At 39.7% G+C, this 16471-nt stretch overlaps 1 protein-coding gene across 1 annotated transcript in view; it reads left to right on the plus strand.

Annotated features, from left to right (window-relative positions):
* faf1 (Fas (TNFRSF6) associated factor 1) overlaps positions 1 to 16471 on the plus strand; it is a 55492-nt gene that overhangs the window by 17497 nt on the left and 21524 nt on the right. The window contains exons 8-12 of the mRNA XM_058638839.1: positions 3998 to 4084; positions 12337 to 12432; positions 12525 to 12648; positions 12977 to 13040; positions 13136 to 13217. Coding sequence (XP_058494822.1) covers positions 3998 to 4084; positions 12337 to 12432; positions 12525 to 12648; positions 12977 to 13040; positions 13136 to 13217 — 453 coding nt within the window. The remainder of the gene's footprint in view (positions 1 to 3997; positions 4085 to 12336; positions 12433 to 12524; positions 12649 to 12976; positions 13041 to 13135; positions 13218 to 16471) is intronic.

Genomic DNA, 16471 nt, shown 5'->3' on the forward strand with positions numbered 1-16471 from the left:
TTGTGGTCTTTTCCTTACACATGCTTGTCTTTAGGCATCTCAAGGCCCCCTGCAGTGAAAATGAGGCCCAGAACTTTAACCTGCATAGATCTAGACTCTGTTTGCCCCATGTTGATCAAGCTTTCTTTATATTTACTCTTTCGCTAGGGAGCTGGCTTGTTTCCTTCTTTATTGCTGTCATAGTTGAGGAAATGATGCATCGTTAAATCACATGTCCAGACATGCTATTTGAGAGGGTTTAGTAGCCAGCGTGAGCTACAGGAGCAAGTTTAATCACTATAGTCTATTGGGTCATCGGTGACCTCAGTGATGTTACACTGGAATAACTTATCATGTTGATTGTAAATGAGTCAGACCTTGATTACTTGGGATAAAAACACAAAAATGAGGGGAGTTGTGTATTTTTCTCATCATAAGAAGATTGAAGAGTGCAACAAAGAAGTAACACCATATTCAGCCCGCCTGACTCCCCTTTCTCCTCATACTGTGTCCACTCACAGACACATATGGACTCCACGACAGAGCGCCTTTTTCTCCCCATTCTCCCCTTTGTCTTAGATGAAGACTAGCCGATGGTCCCTGCTTGTGCATATCAATAGGGAAAGAGTCCTATCTTCTTGTTTGTCTTTGCCAAAGGCTCTGGCTTTGCCTTGTGGCTCTCGGAGAACTGCCCCTACCCCTCCCTTTCGATCCGTTCATTCTCCATCTCTCTCTCCCAGCATACCCTCTCTATCTTCTTTCTTTTCCATCTCTCGAGAACAGGGGTGTGTAGACTCTGATTGGCATTACCAGACAAGAGTGTGAGGGTTAGTTGCTGGCTAGCTTCTCAGCTAAGCTGGAGAGCAAATGTTTGCCAGGGAAGTAGAGGGTAGAATAGGGATGGCTTCTAGGTCCTGAGCTGTCCGTGACCAGACCAGTTGTCCTAGGGATTTCCCTCCTTTACTGCCCCCCAGGGCTGGGCCTGGGCCCCATCCCTGCTCCGCAGCTGGGAAACGTATAGGAACCAAATTCAGGCAGAGCTGAGAAAAAGAAGGCTTGATCGAAAAAAGAATGAAAGAAAGGCATCTGGTGCCTAGGGGAGACGATACGAAAGAGAGTGAGGTAGCTTGTGACTGTTAACTGGAAACCTTTCCTCTTCTTTGATTTGCTTCCAGCCAGGGATTACAGGCAATTGGCGTTTACAATGATTGGATCATTAATTTTGCTGTGAGGTGTATTGCCAGCAGCTGAGCTTCACAGCCAGTCTTGCTAATGTAGTGTATAAGTGGCTCTTACACCTCTGCCTCATCTCTGCATGTCCAGCAGTAAACAACTCAGCAATGCTGCATTTGTCAATGCAAGAGTTTTATTGAATAATCTTCTCCTCTCTTGAGTTACTTTGTTACACTTAAACCTCTTTTTGTACATAATTAATATTTTACATGAGCTTCTGGAGCCACTATTATTATGATATTCTGCTTATTGAACCACACAGTCCAGTATCTCATAAAGACATTAAAGCACAGCTCCAATTATTTAGTCACATATTATTTAGCATGCAATTGTACATAGGAGTTTGCCATAAAATTAATTACTTTGTGTTGAGGATAAAAATATTGTTTTAATTTGTTGCAGTGTCACTTCATATCATGGCTGTTTTGGCAGACAGGGGGCAGCATGAGACAGTACTGTTGTCTCTTGTGTTTGCTGCTGTGTCCAACACATGCATTGCTTTGTAGCTGGGGACCACAGCAAAGTGTTTGGCTACTTGGAATCTTCAGTCTTGTGCAAGCCATTGTGTTAACCTGCTGTTGGGTTTCTACATATTATAAATGAGCATTTATTTAATTTGATTTATATTTATATTTCAAGAAGAGACCAGTGTGAAAAACTGTCAGAAGAGTTTGGTGGGCAGGCCCGCTGTTTTTCTGTGTTCTGTGATCAGGTTGTCTCCTCTGCCAGGTGTGTTTTGCTGTCTGTCTCCTCTTTCCTCCTCCACCACCACCTCTCTCACCTCAACTCTCCCTGTGGTTGGCGTTCGTTTGTTGTTTCTCTGATGCTGCTTTAACCTCTGACTGCAGCCTCTTCATTACTAGTGTTAATGCCGCTCCTTTCCTCCCTTTTTCCCCTCTATTCATCGACCGGCCAGCCGGTCACTCAAATCCCTGTAGTCCGGCTGGTCAAACATAGATATTACACTCTGTAATAACACTGGCCACCCGCTCTGACCCCAGACTGCTATCATGGCCATAACTTCTCTTCATAAGGATCGGTACCGAGCAGTGAGGTGTGGGATTTATGATAGAAAGACAAAGGATGGACTGTGCCACTCATTTATTATTGTTCTTTTATTTTTTTTTTCTCAGCTTGTTTGTACTACAGATTGCTTTGTTGTGCTGTGCTGCAGCCAACACCAAACCAGTGAAGAGGGTGATTAGTTTCTTGAGAGATGTGTAACTTGGATAAAATATATACAGTTGATAGTGGATGAATTCAGATTTAAACTTAATAATTTCTAAGTATTCCGTCCTGTGTCTGTGTAAGGAACTTACAGCAGTACATATACTCATGCAAATTGTCAGAATATTGAGTGTTTTGCAACCTCTTTCCTGCTTTGCCTGACATTGGCTTTGACTTAGTATTTGCAGCGTTCTTTATGTTTCCACCTCCATGAACAGTAGCTCTGCATATACCCAAGGATCCATCTCTCCTCAGTGCTTTTTACAAAGACAGGATTTGACCTGTGTGTTTGGATGGATCTTTGATCCACAATAGATAGTTTTCTCAGCATTTGTGTCCAGCCCTGCGGGCTTGAAGGGCAGGATCCTGCCGAACAAATGGATAGAATTCATGGCCGCCAGCGTTCAGACGCCGACATGGCTTTGATCAGCTTCAGCAGGCGCACATCAGGCTGGCGTTAGGGCTTTAAACCAACAGCCCACTGGACAGTGCAACACGGGACTCTGAAGGACAGGCTGCTAACTGTTTAAAAGCAAGGAATGTTATTAAATGACGCAAATGGAGCATCCGCACGTGAATAGGAGAAGAGAAATACTGTTCATTTCAGAGCGTGGGGTTGTTGTTGCTGGGCATTAGCTGTGGCATCTGAAGAATTCTGATAACAATGGCTGTCTTTTTTTATTTATTTTTCTACTCCATTCTCTTCTTTTGACTCATCTCCTCCTTAATTCTTTGTCTCCATGAGGGGTTATCATCATGCTGCTTAATAAAGAGTCATTTGATCGTAAATTTGTATTTTCCACTATGTATATAATATTTTTATAAAGTAGAGTGTAGTGTAGTGGAATTCCTTATTTTGATGATACAAAAGCTTGGAACAGGGTTAATGGCACCTTGGTCTGCATCACCTGTATTGGCCCTTATGTAACTTCTGGTTTTGGGACCATGCCACAAAAAGAACTACAACATTCTACTTTATGGCATAAGTCACAGACGTAAAGCCGCCCATTATTAAGTGTAAATTGTTTGTCATCTGCATCTAATGCATTTGAGCTTGCTGTGTGTCAGGCAGTGTTATTGAAGTAATCTAATTTTCTTGTCCCTCTCATTTATAAATCAATAGATTGGAACAATGTGCATACAATGAGCAGAAGGTTATATAAGATGGGTTGTCATTTTTTCCAGGGGGCTAGTTTTTAATTTCTAATATCTTTAAAATAAAACAAAGTAATCATATTTGTATAAAATGCTATATCACAGGCTACTGTATCTGGTCTGAAGAAACTGTTTTTACACATTTACACATTTGTTTGTACATTAGCAGACTTGCTTCAGAGTTCATCAGTATTGTTAGCAACAAATATACGTTACCCCAACATTTATTTTATTTGTCGCAAACAATACCATTTACCAAATGTGGTGGGACCCTGAGAGCGAGTCCTACATTGTGTTACTGAAATAATGTTGTGACCATTTTTTATATTGTCTCGACAGTAATAATTTGTGAATAATGATAATTATTACATTTATTTTAATAAGTAATATTTGATTTTTGCAGGTGAAGAGAAACATTTCAGACCTGACCAACATACCAGTCCGGCATCAACAATGGGAGGGATGGCCTGCATCAGCATCCGATGACTCTGTAAGAGATGCGTGCACACACACACACACACACACACACACACACACACACACACACACACACACACACACACACACACACACACACGCACCCAATCAAAATAAATACTTTGATACCTTGTCACAGTTTAAGAGTAAAGTCCCTTTATACTAAACATATTTTCTTGGATCCAACACTGTGCTCCTATAGATGATTAGTACAGGCGAAAAATAATCTATGGTTTACAGTTTGTTAATTTACATTATTTTAATATTTGGAAGAAACATGCAGCGGATACTGTTCCACATGCTGTAGCTCTGTCTTTTGTAATCCATGCCACAGCCATCTGTCAGAAGCATGAGAGTAAGATGTTGAAGCTAATTAAGATGTCAAAGACGATTCCCATTCCATGTCCTCTATCTGTGGACATTAAAGCTCACATCATTGAGTCCCACTGACCTCTCCCATCACAGGGTCACTCTACTCTGCTATTCAGTCTGCCCACAGTCAAGCTGATCAGAAGTGTCCCTCATACAGAACCTTGAGGAACCTCTGACCCCTTTTGTCTCACCCCGTCTTTGACAGCATATGTGTTCCCATGCTAATTGTATGGGATGGTTTATCATGCTACATTGAGGAGCTGTTGTGTACACATTCTTGTGTTAACCCCAGCTAACGTTTTCCTTTTAGATCTATGTTATTGCTGTTTGGTTGGAGTATTGGTATTGACTTTGTTTCTTCTTTTTTTTTCAAGTGCTAAAATTAAAATGTGTTTCGGGTGAATAGTTTGCACTCAGATAGTGCTTGACTACAAGATATTACAGTGTAAATGCCACAAGACTTAGAGACGATTGATTATAAAACAATCTTCCAAACCACCTCTGAAGATGGCCAAGCACACATTGTGACCAAACGATATACATTTCCCCTCCTCGGCCCAAAATAATGGTCATTAATTAAACATTATTTAAGCATTAGTTGAATTTAAGATGAGAGCTAAATCAAGCAAACACAATCATGCAGCTTTACCAGTGACTGCCATCTTTGTTTATACTAATTCTTCTGTCTTGTTTGTTTGTGTATTGTAATACAAACAATTATTATTATTTTTCGGATCTGTGCAAACAAGAGGAGAGTCCAATTGACCGAGGAATCAAACTTAATGTGGACAATGGAGATATGTTAATACCAGGTGTAAATGTAATGGGGGTAAAACCTGTATAGTATCCAAACTGTATAGTTTTAATACTCAAAGTAAAGCTTTTAGGTTTAAGCAAAGAAAGCAAATATGCTGTCGCATCAATGTGCATATCAATTCAGGACAGTGTTTGCTCAATTTGTGTTGTGGCCTGCAAGCCATAACTGCCCCATAACCGCCAAACAAATGTATAATAAAAGACAGATAGAGATAAAAAGTTAAACAAATTATGCAGGGAAGATAAGAAGCCAAAGAAGGCACAGGAAGATTTTTCGGGTAAGTAAAGATGATCATCAAAACGGAGGAGTTGCTGTTAAAGTTGCTGCTGTGCTGGACTAAGTTTGCGATTGTTGTGTGAAACTGAATGAATTCAATTGTTTTAATTGAACACAGTGTGTGTTTTCTTTCCTTGACAACAATGAATAGAAATTATGTTGTGAAACTTTGAGATAATGAATTATTCATTTCTATTACAAGCTAAGATAAATTAATACTTTTTTCAGGAATTCCTATTTCAAGAATTTGTTGTACACTCAACTAACAATTTATTAGGAATATCTATACAAGTGTGTAATCAGGCCATCTTACAGCAGGACAGTGCCAAACAAAATCCTCAGTAGATACAGATTTCTTGGGATTTTTTTAATACACAGTGAACTCTAGATTTAACTTTACTGAAACAAAAAATGTTCACGGACATTGGCAGTGAGAACCACCTTGTTGGTGAGAGTGTAAGGGTGAATTGTCTTGTTGAGAATAACTAGGATAACTCAGAATGTACTTAGAAACTTGAGGTGGACGAGCTACAGCAGCAGAAAACTGCCACCATAGTCCAGAGCTTTGTATCACTACTACAAAGATTTTAGGCTTTTAAGAGAGCAAAAGGAGGCCCTCTCCAGCATTTGTGCGGTATTCTTTCATGCACAACAGAGGAATATTTATCTTTAAAAACCATGATCATGAAAAAACGACACTCTTTAAAATGGATTTATAAAAAAAAAAATCCACTGATTTATTACATTCATATGTAGTGACAAATGATTATAATTTTTTTTAACACATGTAATCTAACCTCTGAAAATATGTAAATATTTTTTTTTCTTTGTAATTTTGCCATCTTTATTTCTTATCTGTGAATCTCAGCCAGTTCCAGAGGTAGCCATGGATATGATGGCCAGAGATCATGAATAGGTTGTAGCTCATTGTGGCATCATAGGCCCTGGCTAACACACATCTGCAGGGTCTGTGTTTCCTGGATGAGGAGATATTAAAAAAGCACAGAGACAGAAGTGTAATAATGGCCTCCGCTCTAGCCACCACTCTCTTATTGAAACGTCTGAAGGTATTAACAGAGAAAGCCCTGGGCTTGGCTGGCCTAGCATGCGGGTAGGGAGCCAGTATTAGTGTCTAGCTCATTAGCCCAGGCTCATCTCCTGAGGTTTGGGCCAATAAACATGGCAGCCAGAGGCCCCAGATTACACTTAGCTCTGCACACTAGCCCCCTTGCAGTGGAATCGATTACTACTTAGCTTCATTTTTGCCTTCCTGCTTGTGATCTAAGTGGTTGCTTGCATTTACCTTTGCTTGTGTATATTTGCACTTCAAATGTGCCTGTCTGACTAAACATACTGTTTTTTATGGCTGCTTGAACACTTTGGTATAGTGTTGTAAGTAAGGCTCATGTCATTCTCTGTTTAAGAATTTGATGATTAAGTTTAAATTGAGAAATAAGTATTGTCTCAATGATATATCCAATCTGACTCCTGAAGCCATTGACATTATTGTTCTGTGTTGGTCAAAAGTAGGTCACAGGGACAAAGAACAGAAATATATTTTTCCATCATTGTTCTTCTAACGGATCAACCATTTCAGGGTATCACTTCTTGTTATTTGAGTTGTTGTATTGTTAATTAAATTATGTCAAGTATTGTTAAACCATAGAAAATCTGTGCATTATAAAGACATTCTCACCTTTCAGTCAAACAAGAGCTTACCTGTTGCATCACCCCCCCCCCCCCCCCCCCCCCCCCCGATGTAGTCCACTCAATGTGTTTCATTGTTTATTGTGCTTTGGATCATTTAGTTGAAATTGGATCAGGTTGGATAATGCTCAAATGAACGTCAAATCAGTGTATTCAGAGTACTGTGTTTTGTAAATGGAGGAAGCCGAGTGTAAAAGGAAGTGTAGTAAAAGCAGAATGCAAGAGGAGGTGTTGCTCATTTCTAGGTGGCCAAATATTATTTTGAAATGTTTTTACACTGTTTTTGAAGTCGAGATAACATGGTTTAAATTTTTCTCAATGGGCTGTGCAATGTTGGTGTAATGTTTACCCTAAAGCTCCTCACACATGAAAAGTGTACTTACACTTGTTTTTTTTTTATCATCACAACAGTCATGATAGTACTGGAAAAATATACTTATCAGGCTACACTACAATTTCAACTTGATGAAATTAACTTTTCTTTAAGAAAGTTAAAGCTACAGTAGGCAGGATTGCTGGAGTGCAGGATTGCAGGATTGAGTGTTGAATTTCAACAGATTATAAAAATAGTCCGATTTTGGGGTCATTGCTCTTTGTCCTGAACTCCTTTCATCAGATGAGCACAAACATTGTGGTATTGACAAAGCTATTCTGAACAGTGCTAAAGATGATGATGGAGGGTCTGACCAACATGACCATCAACATCCTTCTTCTTTTTGAAATACACTGACTTCCCCAATGTTCTACCTCTCTTGGCTATTTTGCTTGAACAGTACACGATGGTGATAATTTCCTGGCAGGCCTCTTCTCATCACAGTTGCTATGATTGACAGTTTATCCTCCACACCTGTTGGAGTGACTGACAGCCAGTGGGACATCCATCTTACAGCCTTCCTTAATTGCTGATATTTCTGCAGTGTTTCATGTGTTTGCTAATGTATTAATGCTGTGGCGCCTCCGATAGGTGTGTTGCCTTGTAGGCCAGCAGCTCCCTCCATTTCCCTTATGACACTAATGTCATACCTCTGTCTGGTGGTTTCCTTAGCAACAAGCCTCAGCTGTAAGCTCAGGCAAAGCCCCCCTTGTGTGAATGGCTGCCTTCAGGTGACATTCAGCACTGAGTTAGTTTTTCTTTTGCTTTAGTCTTAATGAAGTGCGTCATCCCAACCATGTTTTCACCTTTAAATGTAATAATTTACATTATGGGGATTTGCTTTTTGTCCCCATAAGAAAGACAAGTCCCTATAATGTGACATTGTAAATAGATTTAGGTCCCCACAACATTAGTAATACCTGGAACACTGTGTACGAACACTCGTACGCGAGGCTCATGCCAAATGGAATGGAAGAGATACCGCCACAATGCCCAATTACACATCCCACTCATCCAGTCGTCATGTATTTATGCTATCCTTAGCCTCCAGCTCTGTGTTTGCATTTGGATGTATGTGTATGTACACTTCCTTACTGACACACACTATGCAAAACCCCAGATACTAATTACAAGAGTCATATCTTCAGCAAAGCTCAAAGGAGCCTGGACAGGGGAACCAACAGGAGTTTAGTGTGAGCTGTGCTTGGCCTGTCTTCCTCTCACTGTTCCTCCCTTGCTCCATCAAAGAGAAAGTGGGCTAAGGTGGTAGTGTGTTTGTGATTCCTGTCAGTGCAGCTGTCAGTAGTAATTATCTCACACTCACAGCCAGACACCTAATCCAAACACTGAAGAAAAAAATGAAACACAGAAAGAATGGAGGGAGAGAATGAAAGGAAGAGAAGAGAAGGGGAATGGGGGGTTTGGGGGGGAGGCTGGTTAACAGAGAGAAAATTCTTTCCTTGTATCTGCCTCTGAATGCTTAGAACGTCAATGCAAGTGTTAATTAAAAGAATCCAAAAAAAGAAGAGCCAGTTCCTTTGTGTGGAGATGTGGGAGAGGGTCAGTTGGGTGGGTTAACCTTACCCCCCCACCCTTCGTGCCCTGTGGGGCTTTAGCCTTGTTTCCACATTTTACCACTGAGCCACCAAGCTGCACTTGTGTACCTCAACATTGGGAGAAGCCATGGGGTCAAAGTGACGAAGTGCATTGAGAGCCTCTCAACTCGTTTTTTCTTCTTCTCCCTTTTCACCTCCCCTCCTTGAATCCATGTCAGCCCAAACCCTCCATGCTGTCTTTGACAGGGGAAGCAATCGACTTTATTTATACACTTTAGACTTTATTAGACCCTCAAATGAAAGCCTCTCATTATGAGGAGTGGGTGTAAAGGGTTTATAGGGATCCTCCCTGCAACCACTGCTGAGATTCACATATTTGATTGCACACTCGAGGAACTGACAGAATTTTCTTGGGGAGCATTCCTTTACAAGCTTAGGGCTCAAACGCAATACCCACATCTCTCGCAGTGTAAACCCAACCATTAGACCTGACTTCAGTGAATTTAGCTGTTTTTTTAAGTAATTGTTTTTTTTCCCTCTTGACCCCCCACACCGCCACTAATCAACTTTATTTATACTGTTGGCAGAATTGTTTTTAGTCCATTGCCTTAGCCATTACAATTACCACTACAATTTTCTTGAGATAAATGAGTAGCTCAGGACCAAGGCTCTAAATAATTTAGGGTTAAGTTACAGTGGCAAAGACGAGGTGTTCTTCATAGGTGTTCATGTTCGTATAATGTGCTGTCCTTGAAATAATTCTCATGGTCAAGAGCAGCCTTGCAACTAATGACTAGTGATTGACAAGAAACACTATCTTTCTTCTGTTATCTGTGTGCACACCTTTTGCTCTGTGGCTGTGATTGTCCATGGCCTCCAAGGAAAAGTTTTAATTGAGTGATGAACAAAAGTCATATTATTTGTTTTCATTTCCAACTCGTTTTACCTCTACAATTAATAAAATGTGAGGCACTGTTGACTGTTGGTCCCTTTCATGCTGATGTCACTCTTGGTTTGTGCAAGTTCATGATTGCATGTCAGTCTAGCCACTGTGTGTTTTGGAGAGTTCTCTTTGCTAAAGACAACATGGGAGAGATATACTCATCAGGATATTACTCATTCTTGAACTTTCAGGGCAGATCCTTATTCTTTTCTCACGTCTGTTCTTGGTTACCAAGCTGGTGGGAATGTAAAAGACTGTTGTAATTATAACCACTGTCATTATATCCCCATAAAGCTGCAAAAAATTATAGTTTTAATAATTGAGTTTTTCTTACACTGAGTATAGCCACCACATGTACTTACTCAAATCACACAGAGAATAAATGAAGTATGAATTATGTAGAAATTCGCATTATTCATGGTTCAGAACAAACTCTTTCAAAACAAGCCAGTTACGGATTTTAATTTTAGGGCTGTTTGGTATGTAGCAATATATAAATATATCAATCATGCATGGTTTCCAGTTTTGGACACTGCTGTACAGTATATGTTTATGTCTTTCTGGAAAACTAGTTTGTGTGTACAACAACCAGACAGGAATGTCTGTATTATATATCAATTCAATTCAATTCAATTTTATTTGTGTATATATCGTTGAGCAACTTAAGGTTTTTATGGCAATGGAGTAAGTGTGTGGGCTCTACCACACTTTAGCACTTTAAACAGTTATACATTATGATACTCCGTGATCATGTTTGTCCACAATTGTATAGATGCTCAAAATCTTAGATGATAGAAAAATGTGTGTAATCTCAGTCTCCGAGAACATGAGGTGCATTTGTTTTTTTGTATGTTTTCTTGTTTCACCTAACTTACTTTCCAACACTGAAAGAGATAAGGTAGTGTGAATGATGTAATATGTAGATGTAATATAATAGACTAGGAGACTTTAGATATGCTATCAGATATTTTGGTTCTTATCATTGCCAGTTACACAGCAAGTCTCAGAAGTGAGTCCATGTTGCTGACAAGGTCTAGTGGTTACACTGTTCTCCCTTGTTGCAGAAGCTGAGGCCAGTATAAGGGGCCACTTCATATTGAGTGTGACTGAGGGAAAAACTCCCTGAAGTCCCTTTCAGACTCAATTGGCGTTGCATGTAATCGTCTCCTGATTCAAACACGTCCAGCTGCTCTTTGTGTGTCATAGCACCTGACAATAGAGCAGATCACAGGACCTCTGCGGGGGACGAGCAGCTTCTCTGCCTCTTATCACACCCTGCCTGCCTGCGCTGCCTCTGCCCTGCTGTTTTGAAGTTCACTCTCCCATAAAAGTATTTGCATCTGGGCTTTCCTCCTTAAAAAGTGAATGTGAATTAATCTACTGTTGCACTCCTGTGATGAGCATCAGTTTATTCAGGCCATAAGTCATGGGTGTTTGTTTAGTGGTCCTTTCACTGGTAAACTTTGTTAACAGTGGTCGCCACAGGTTGATTAAAACATTTAGCTTTTTTTTTTTATTAGTTGGGTGTTAATCTTTGTATAGCACTAGATAGAGGCTTTTCACTACACCCTGCAATAACCTTACCTCTGTCGCTCATGTCATGGTCCTCAGGGTCTGAGAGCTTTGAGTCACGAGCTGCAATAATTCGCTGAACACTGACATTTTCATGAGGGGTGGGCAATATGGGCAAAAATAATATCTTGATATTTCTTTGTATTTTGACAATAATGGTAATTTGTAAATATCAAAATGAATTTTTAATTGTTGCAAACAGATTATATCAATGGACACAGGGATTAGTGAGAACAACTCTTATTTCCACATCTTAAAACAATAATCACAATATTATCTTAGACGAGATATCGCACCCCTAATCTTCTTTAGTCTTTGGGAACTCATTATTCAGGTTTTCTCTTACTGCAAACCATCGTCACATCATGTGCTGCTACAGTTGTACTTGACACCTCATCAAGGTCTACTGATTACAGACATGAGCAATTATTAGTCTTAAAAAATCTTGTGTTATAGATACAGATCAAGCTTCTGCAGTGTGGGGTTATTTTATCCTAATTTAGAGTTCAGTCTGTGCTACGGAAGAGTCTGTTAATGTATAGAAGCACACTATTTAACTTTGAGTCGCTTCACATATATACTTTACTGGCTGGCCTTACATTAAAGAATATATATGATTTCACTCTTGTGTTATGTTTCTTGTTTTTAGATGACGCTAGCTGTTTCTGGAATCAGCTATCCCTGCCATCACCTCAGCGTTTGTCGGAGGTCCTCCACAGCGAATGCCCAGGAGCCCACAGAGGAGGTATATACATGCACTCTTTCTGTTAGGATGCATTTCTCTATTTGTTAACACTTTTCTTTGTCAGAAAATTAATGAAAAAATTGTGTTTCCAGTGTGCCGATGTCCATATGATCAGCGACAGTGAGGGTGATGATTTTGAGGATGCGTCAGAGTTTGGTGTGGACGACTCAGAGATGTTTGGAATGGGCTCCTCAACCTGTCGGAAATCCCCTATGAGTATGTTCAGTGGAGCCTTTGATAATAATAGAGTTCATCTCTTTAATGTAAATGCTATAAAAATATTGCTTACATTACAAAATTCATACATAAAGCTATATGCGGACAGGCTCTGAGACCAACACAAAATGCCATCTTCTTGTAATAGCCTGAGAAAGGAGATGCCAAACTGTTTTGTCACGTTACTTGGTTCTTTGGATATCAAAAAGTTCAAAAGCAACTACAGAAATAATCTGGGTTATTTTAAATGTTGCTTCAACGTTGGTTCAAAATCCTCGCAACATGGATCTAAAACTTGACCATGCATTTTTTTTATTTGTCATTACAGTGCCAGAAAACAGTGAGAATGAAGCTGATGCCTTACTGCACTTTACTGCCGAATTTTCCTCAAGGTGAGCCATGGTATGAAATTACACAAGGCTTGGAATGTAGCTATGTGTTAATTTACTGTTCACATACTGTTCCTTTTCCATATGTGTGTGTGTAGATATGGAGAGAACCACCCAATGTTCTTCATTGGGTCTTTGGAGGCAGCATCTCAAGAAGCCTTCTATGGCAAAGCCAGAGATGTAAGTAAGCGATTGAATTGTTCAGAGCCTGATAGAAAGTATACCTTGACAAAAACACATTGTTCATTTTAACTTTTATCCTCCAAATATTTTTACCTTTGACTTATGTATAAAATACAATGTTCTGATCTTACAAATATTGGCTTGTCCTTTTAACCCTGATGTTTTTCCCTGCCTGGTGGAGTCAAGTCATGGCTTTTTCTAAGTCGTTTTCTTTGCCCAAGACAACATGGAGAAGGTTGTCTGCCCCACACTGTTGTGTGGAGATGGCTTTATAACCACATTGATATAATTTCATCAAAACCTCGACAAATTTTCACCCTGACAGCTGCGGCTTTATTTTTAGCTGTTAATTTTTTCCCTTGTTTCTCAGCTTTTGTCCTTTTAGGGATGCTTGTATCAACTGACAGATTGTGTGGATTACAGCCTTATTAGACTGTGAGGACACTGCAAGATGTTAGGGGGTTCAGATCACCAGCCACACACAGAGGAAGGGAGGGTAAAATAAGTGATACAGTGCAGATAACAGAAAGGAGCGGAGTGAGATAGTTTGAGGAAGGCAGTGAGTGAGAAGAAAAAGAGGAATAATAGGCAGGGGAACTTACAGCATAAGGTTAAGGGATATAGAGAGTGTGAAATAATGATGGAAAAGAAAATCTAAAGTGGAGCTTGGCATCTCGCCTGCTTCTCAGCTGATTTCCTCAATTAAGCCAGCACAATATGGCAGAGGTCTCCCTGGTGTTCCCACACACTGTATTGCACTGTTATGCTCTACACAGCACAGGGGCAAAATAGTATTCATTTCCACTGTATTTTATTTTTTTTTATTCTGATTGAGCTTTATTTAGCCTGCCAACTGTGCCATGGTGAGAATGGCTTTATGGAAGCACAAAAATGTGTATGAAAACAGAAGTTATTTGATCTGTTCTGTGTTTGTCTTGTTTTGTCTCAAGCATCAGAGACAACAGGCCAAATCATGCTGCTTTTGATGGTTACATATACACAGTAGCATATGTGCATGATTACACTGCCCCCCCCTCCATCCATCTACCCAATATCTACCCAGCTTTGCTCCATGCCTCCACTTGAAAAGAAATCTACTGTGTCCTCATCCTCATAGAGAAAGCCCACTTCATTAAGCAGATACTGAAATAGGTCAAATTGGACTGAAGGGGGACTACTCAGTGGGTTTATAAACACAGGAATCAGTCTCACTCTCTCAAAGCCTGGGACAGGCTAATCACTAAGCAAAACACCAAATTTGATGAAGTGTTTCTGAAGGTGTGTGTTGGGGGAACTGTTGAGATTGACTCAATCCATCCTTAATGAAAATGCTTTGGGCTGCAGAGCTGAGCTGAGCTGAAACCTCTTGGGGATCAGTGGTTAGTCAGAGTGTACAGAGAGATAGGCCACCCATCACTAACCACGATCCTCACTAAATCCCCATCAACGCAGTGGTTAATCACTCTAACCCCACTCTCCTCCACTCTAGACTCATCTCTCCTGTCTGCCACACACAAGGCCACATCAAAATTCATAGCCTTGCTCGAGAGGGGAGTTTAGGGATTTATCACTCTCAAGTATCTGCTTTAAAACCCAGAAATAGCCTCCAAGAGTCGAGAGAAAGGAGCACCAGAGAATCCAACTGGCAAATGGCATACAGATGTACATACAGCTATCGGATCAAATCACAAGCTACACTCTCTTTAGTTGTTGACTGCACCTGAAATAATTGCTTGTGTGTATAAAAAAACACACAAAAATAAAAACAGTGTAGAGTGGAAGTAAAAAGGCAGGAAAGAAATGTAAAAGTATATGAAGATATCCTGTAGAAGCATAGCCAAAAGATCCCTGCTTAGCTTTAACATGCAGTTTTTAAAGTGACTTTTAATTCAATAAGTGTAATCACGCTTTGGAAAAAGTCAGCATCAAATTTGATGCCGTTTCTGTTCATTAAAAAAAGTGTTTGCAGCTGCACGTGGAGAATCTCCTGTGTGGCTGGGCATCAATTTAAATGTGTTTTCCCACATTGTGTGCGGGGTCATTAGATCAGTCGCATGAGCTCCTTATTTTGAAGTATTTGCTTTTCCAGACTGAGCCTGCCATTTGTAGAACAGCCACTATCAGGACCTCGCTGCCCTTCACTCACTCTGTACCTTGTTGTGTGTGTATGTCCGTGTCTTATTCAGTGGTATCAAGTAACTCTAGTGTTAAAATTACCATATGTGTGAATACAAACATGATAGTCATGACAGATGTTATCCTAATAACATCTGGTATAAACATGCGTTTATATCAGTTCTTGATATTCCTGCTGGTGAACGTTTATAGCTAAAAATCCCTTTTAAGCAACACTCAGCAACTGTGTATTGAGACATTCAATTCAGATCATCTAGGATTTTGTGTTCTAATGTTGTTATTATTATTATATTGGCCGGTTAATGGCCATTCATTCATTGTTTTTTTGATGACGTTTCACATTTTTATTACTTAGTTTGTACATTAATTTTATTGGAAATACTGTATATTATTGCACTGCAGTCAGACATAAAATGTAATTTAGAGAGACAGACCAGACCATGATTACTGAAGTTAAGCATTTTTTTTTGTTATGTTTATCATTAAACTGTTATATTTTATCAGATGGAGGGGGAAAAAATCAATTAAATATATGGAAAATGTTATTATTTATTTGTTATCGGCCCTGATTTCTGGAAATCTGCATCATTGCCATAGAAAAAGCCATATCCAGCCCATAACCCGGTTTGAGGTTTTTTTTGTTTATTTGTTTCTCCATGACAGTAAACTGAATATCTGTGGTTTGTGGATAAAACAAACATTTTATTTGTGGTTTTGGGCTTTGGAAAACACGGATTGACATTTTTCATCACTTTCTTTTTATTCAGTTAACAGTTAATCAGTTAATGAAGAAAAAAGGGACAGAGTAATAAATAATGAAAATAATTGTTTGTTATAACCGGTTGCTCTGTGGGATTAATAATTAAATGTAGTGTCTGTGCTGTAGTCAGACATACTGAATATTAGCGTGCTATGTTTGAAACAAATTCTGCGCGGTGAAGACTCACAGGCTCCAGCTTACTCACAGTGCACAGTGCTCTGCAGTGTGAAATCTTTATTTTCTTTTGCATACACAAAGCAAGCTTAGATTTAGGTGAACAGGTGTGAGGAAGGGCTATGGGGTCACTATCTAGCACAGGTCGGACCTAGTAATTTAGCTGAACTGAGGGATTTGC

This window comes from Solea solea, chromosome 9 (genome assembly GCF_958295425.1).
Source record: "Solea solea chromosome 9, fSolSol10.1, whole genome shotgun sequence".
NCBI lineage: Eukaryota > Metazoa > Chordata > Actinopteri > Pleuronectiformes > Soleidae > Solea > Solea solea.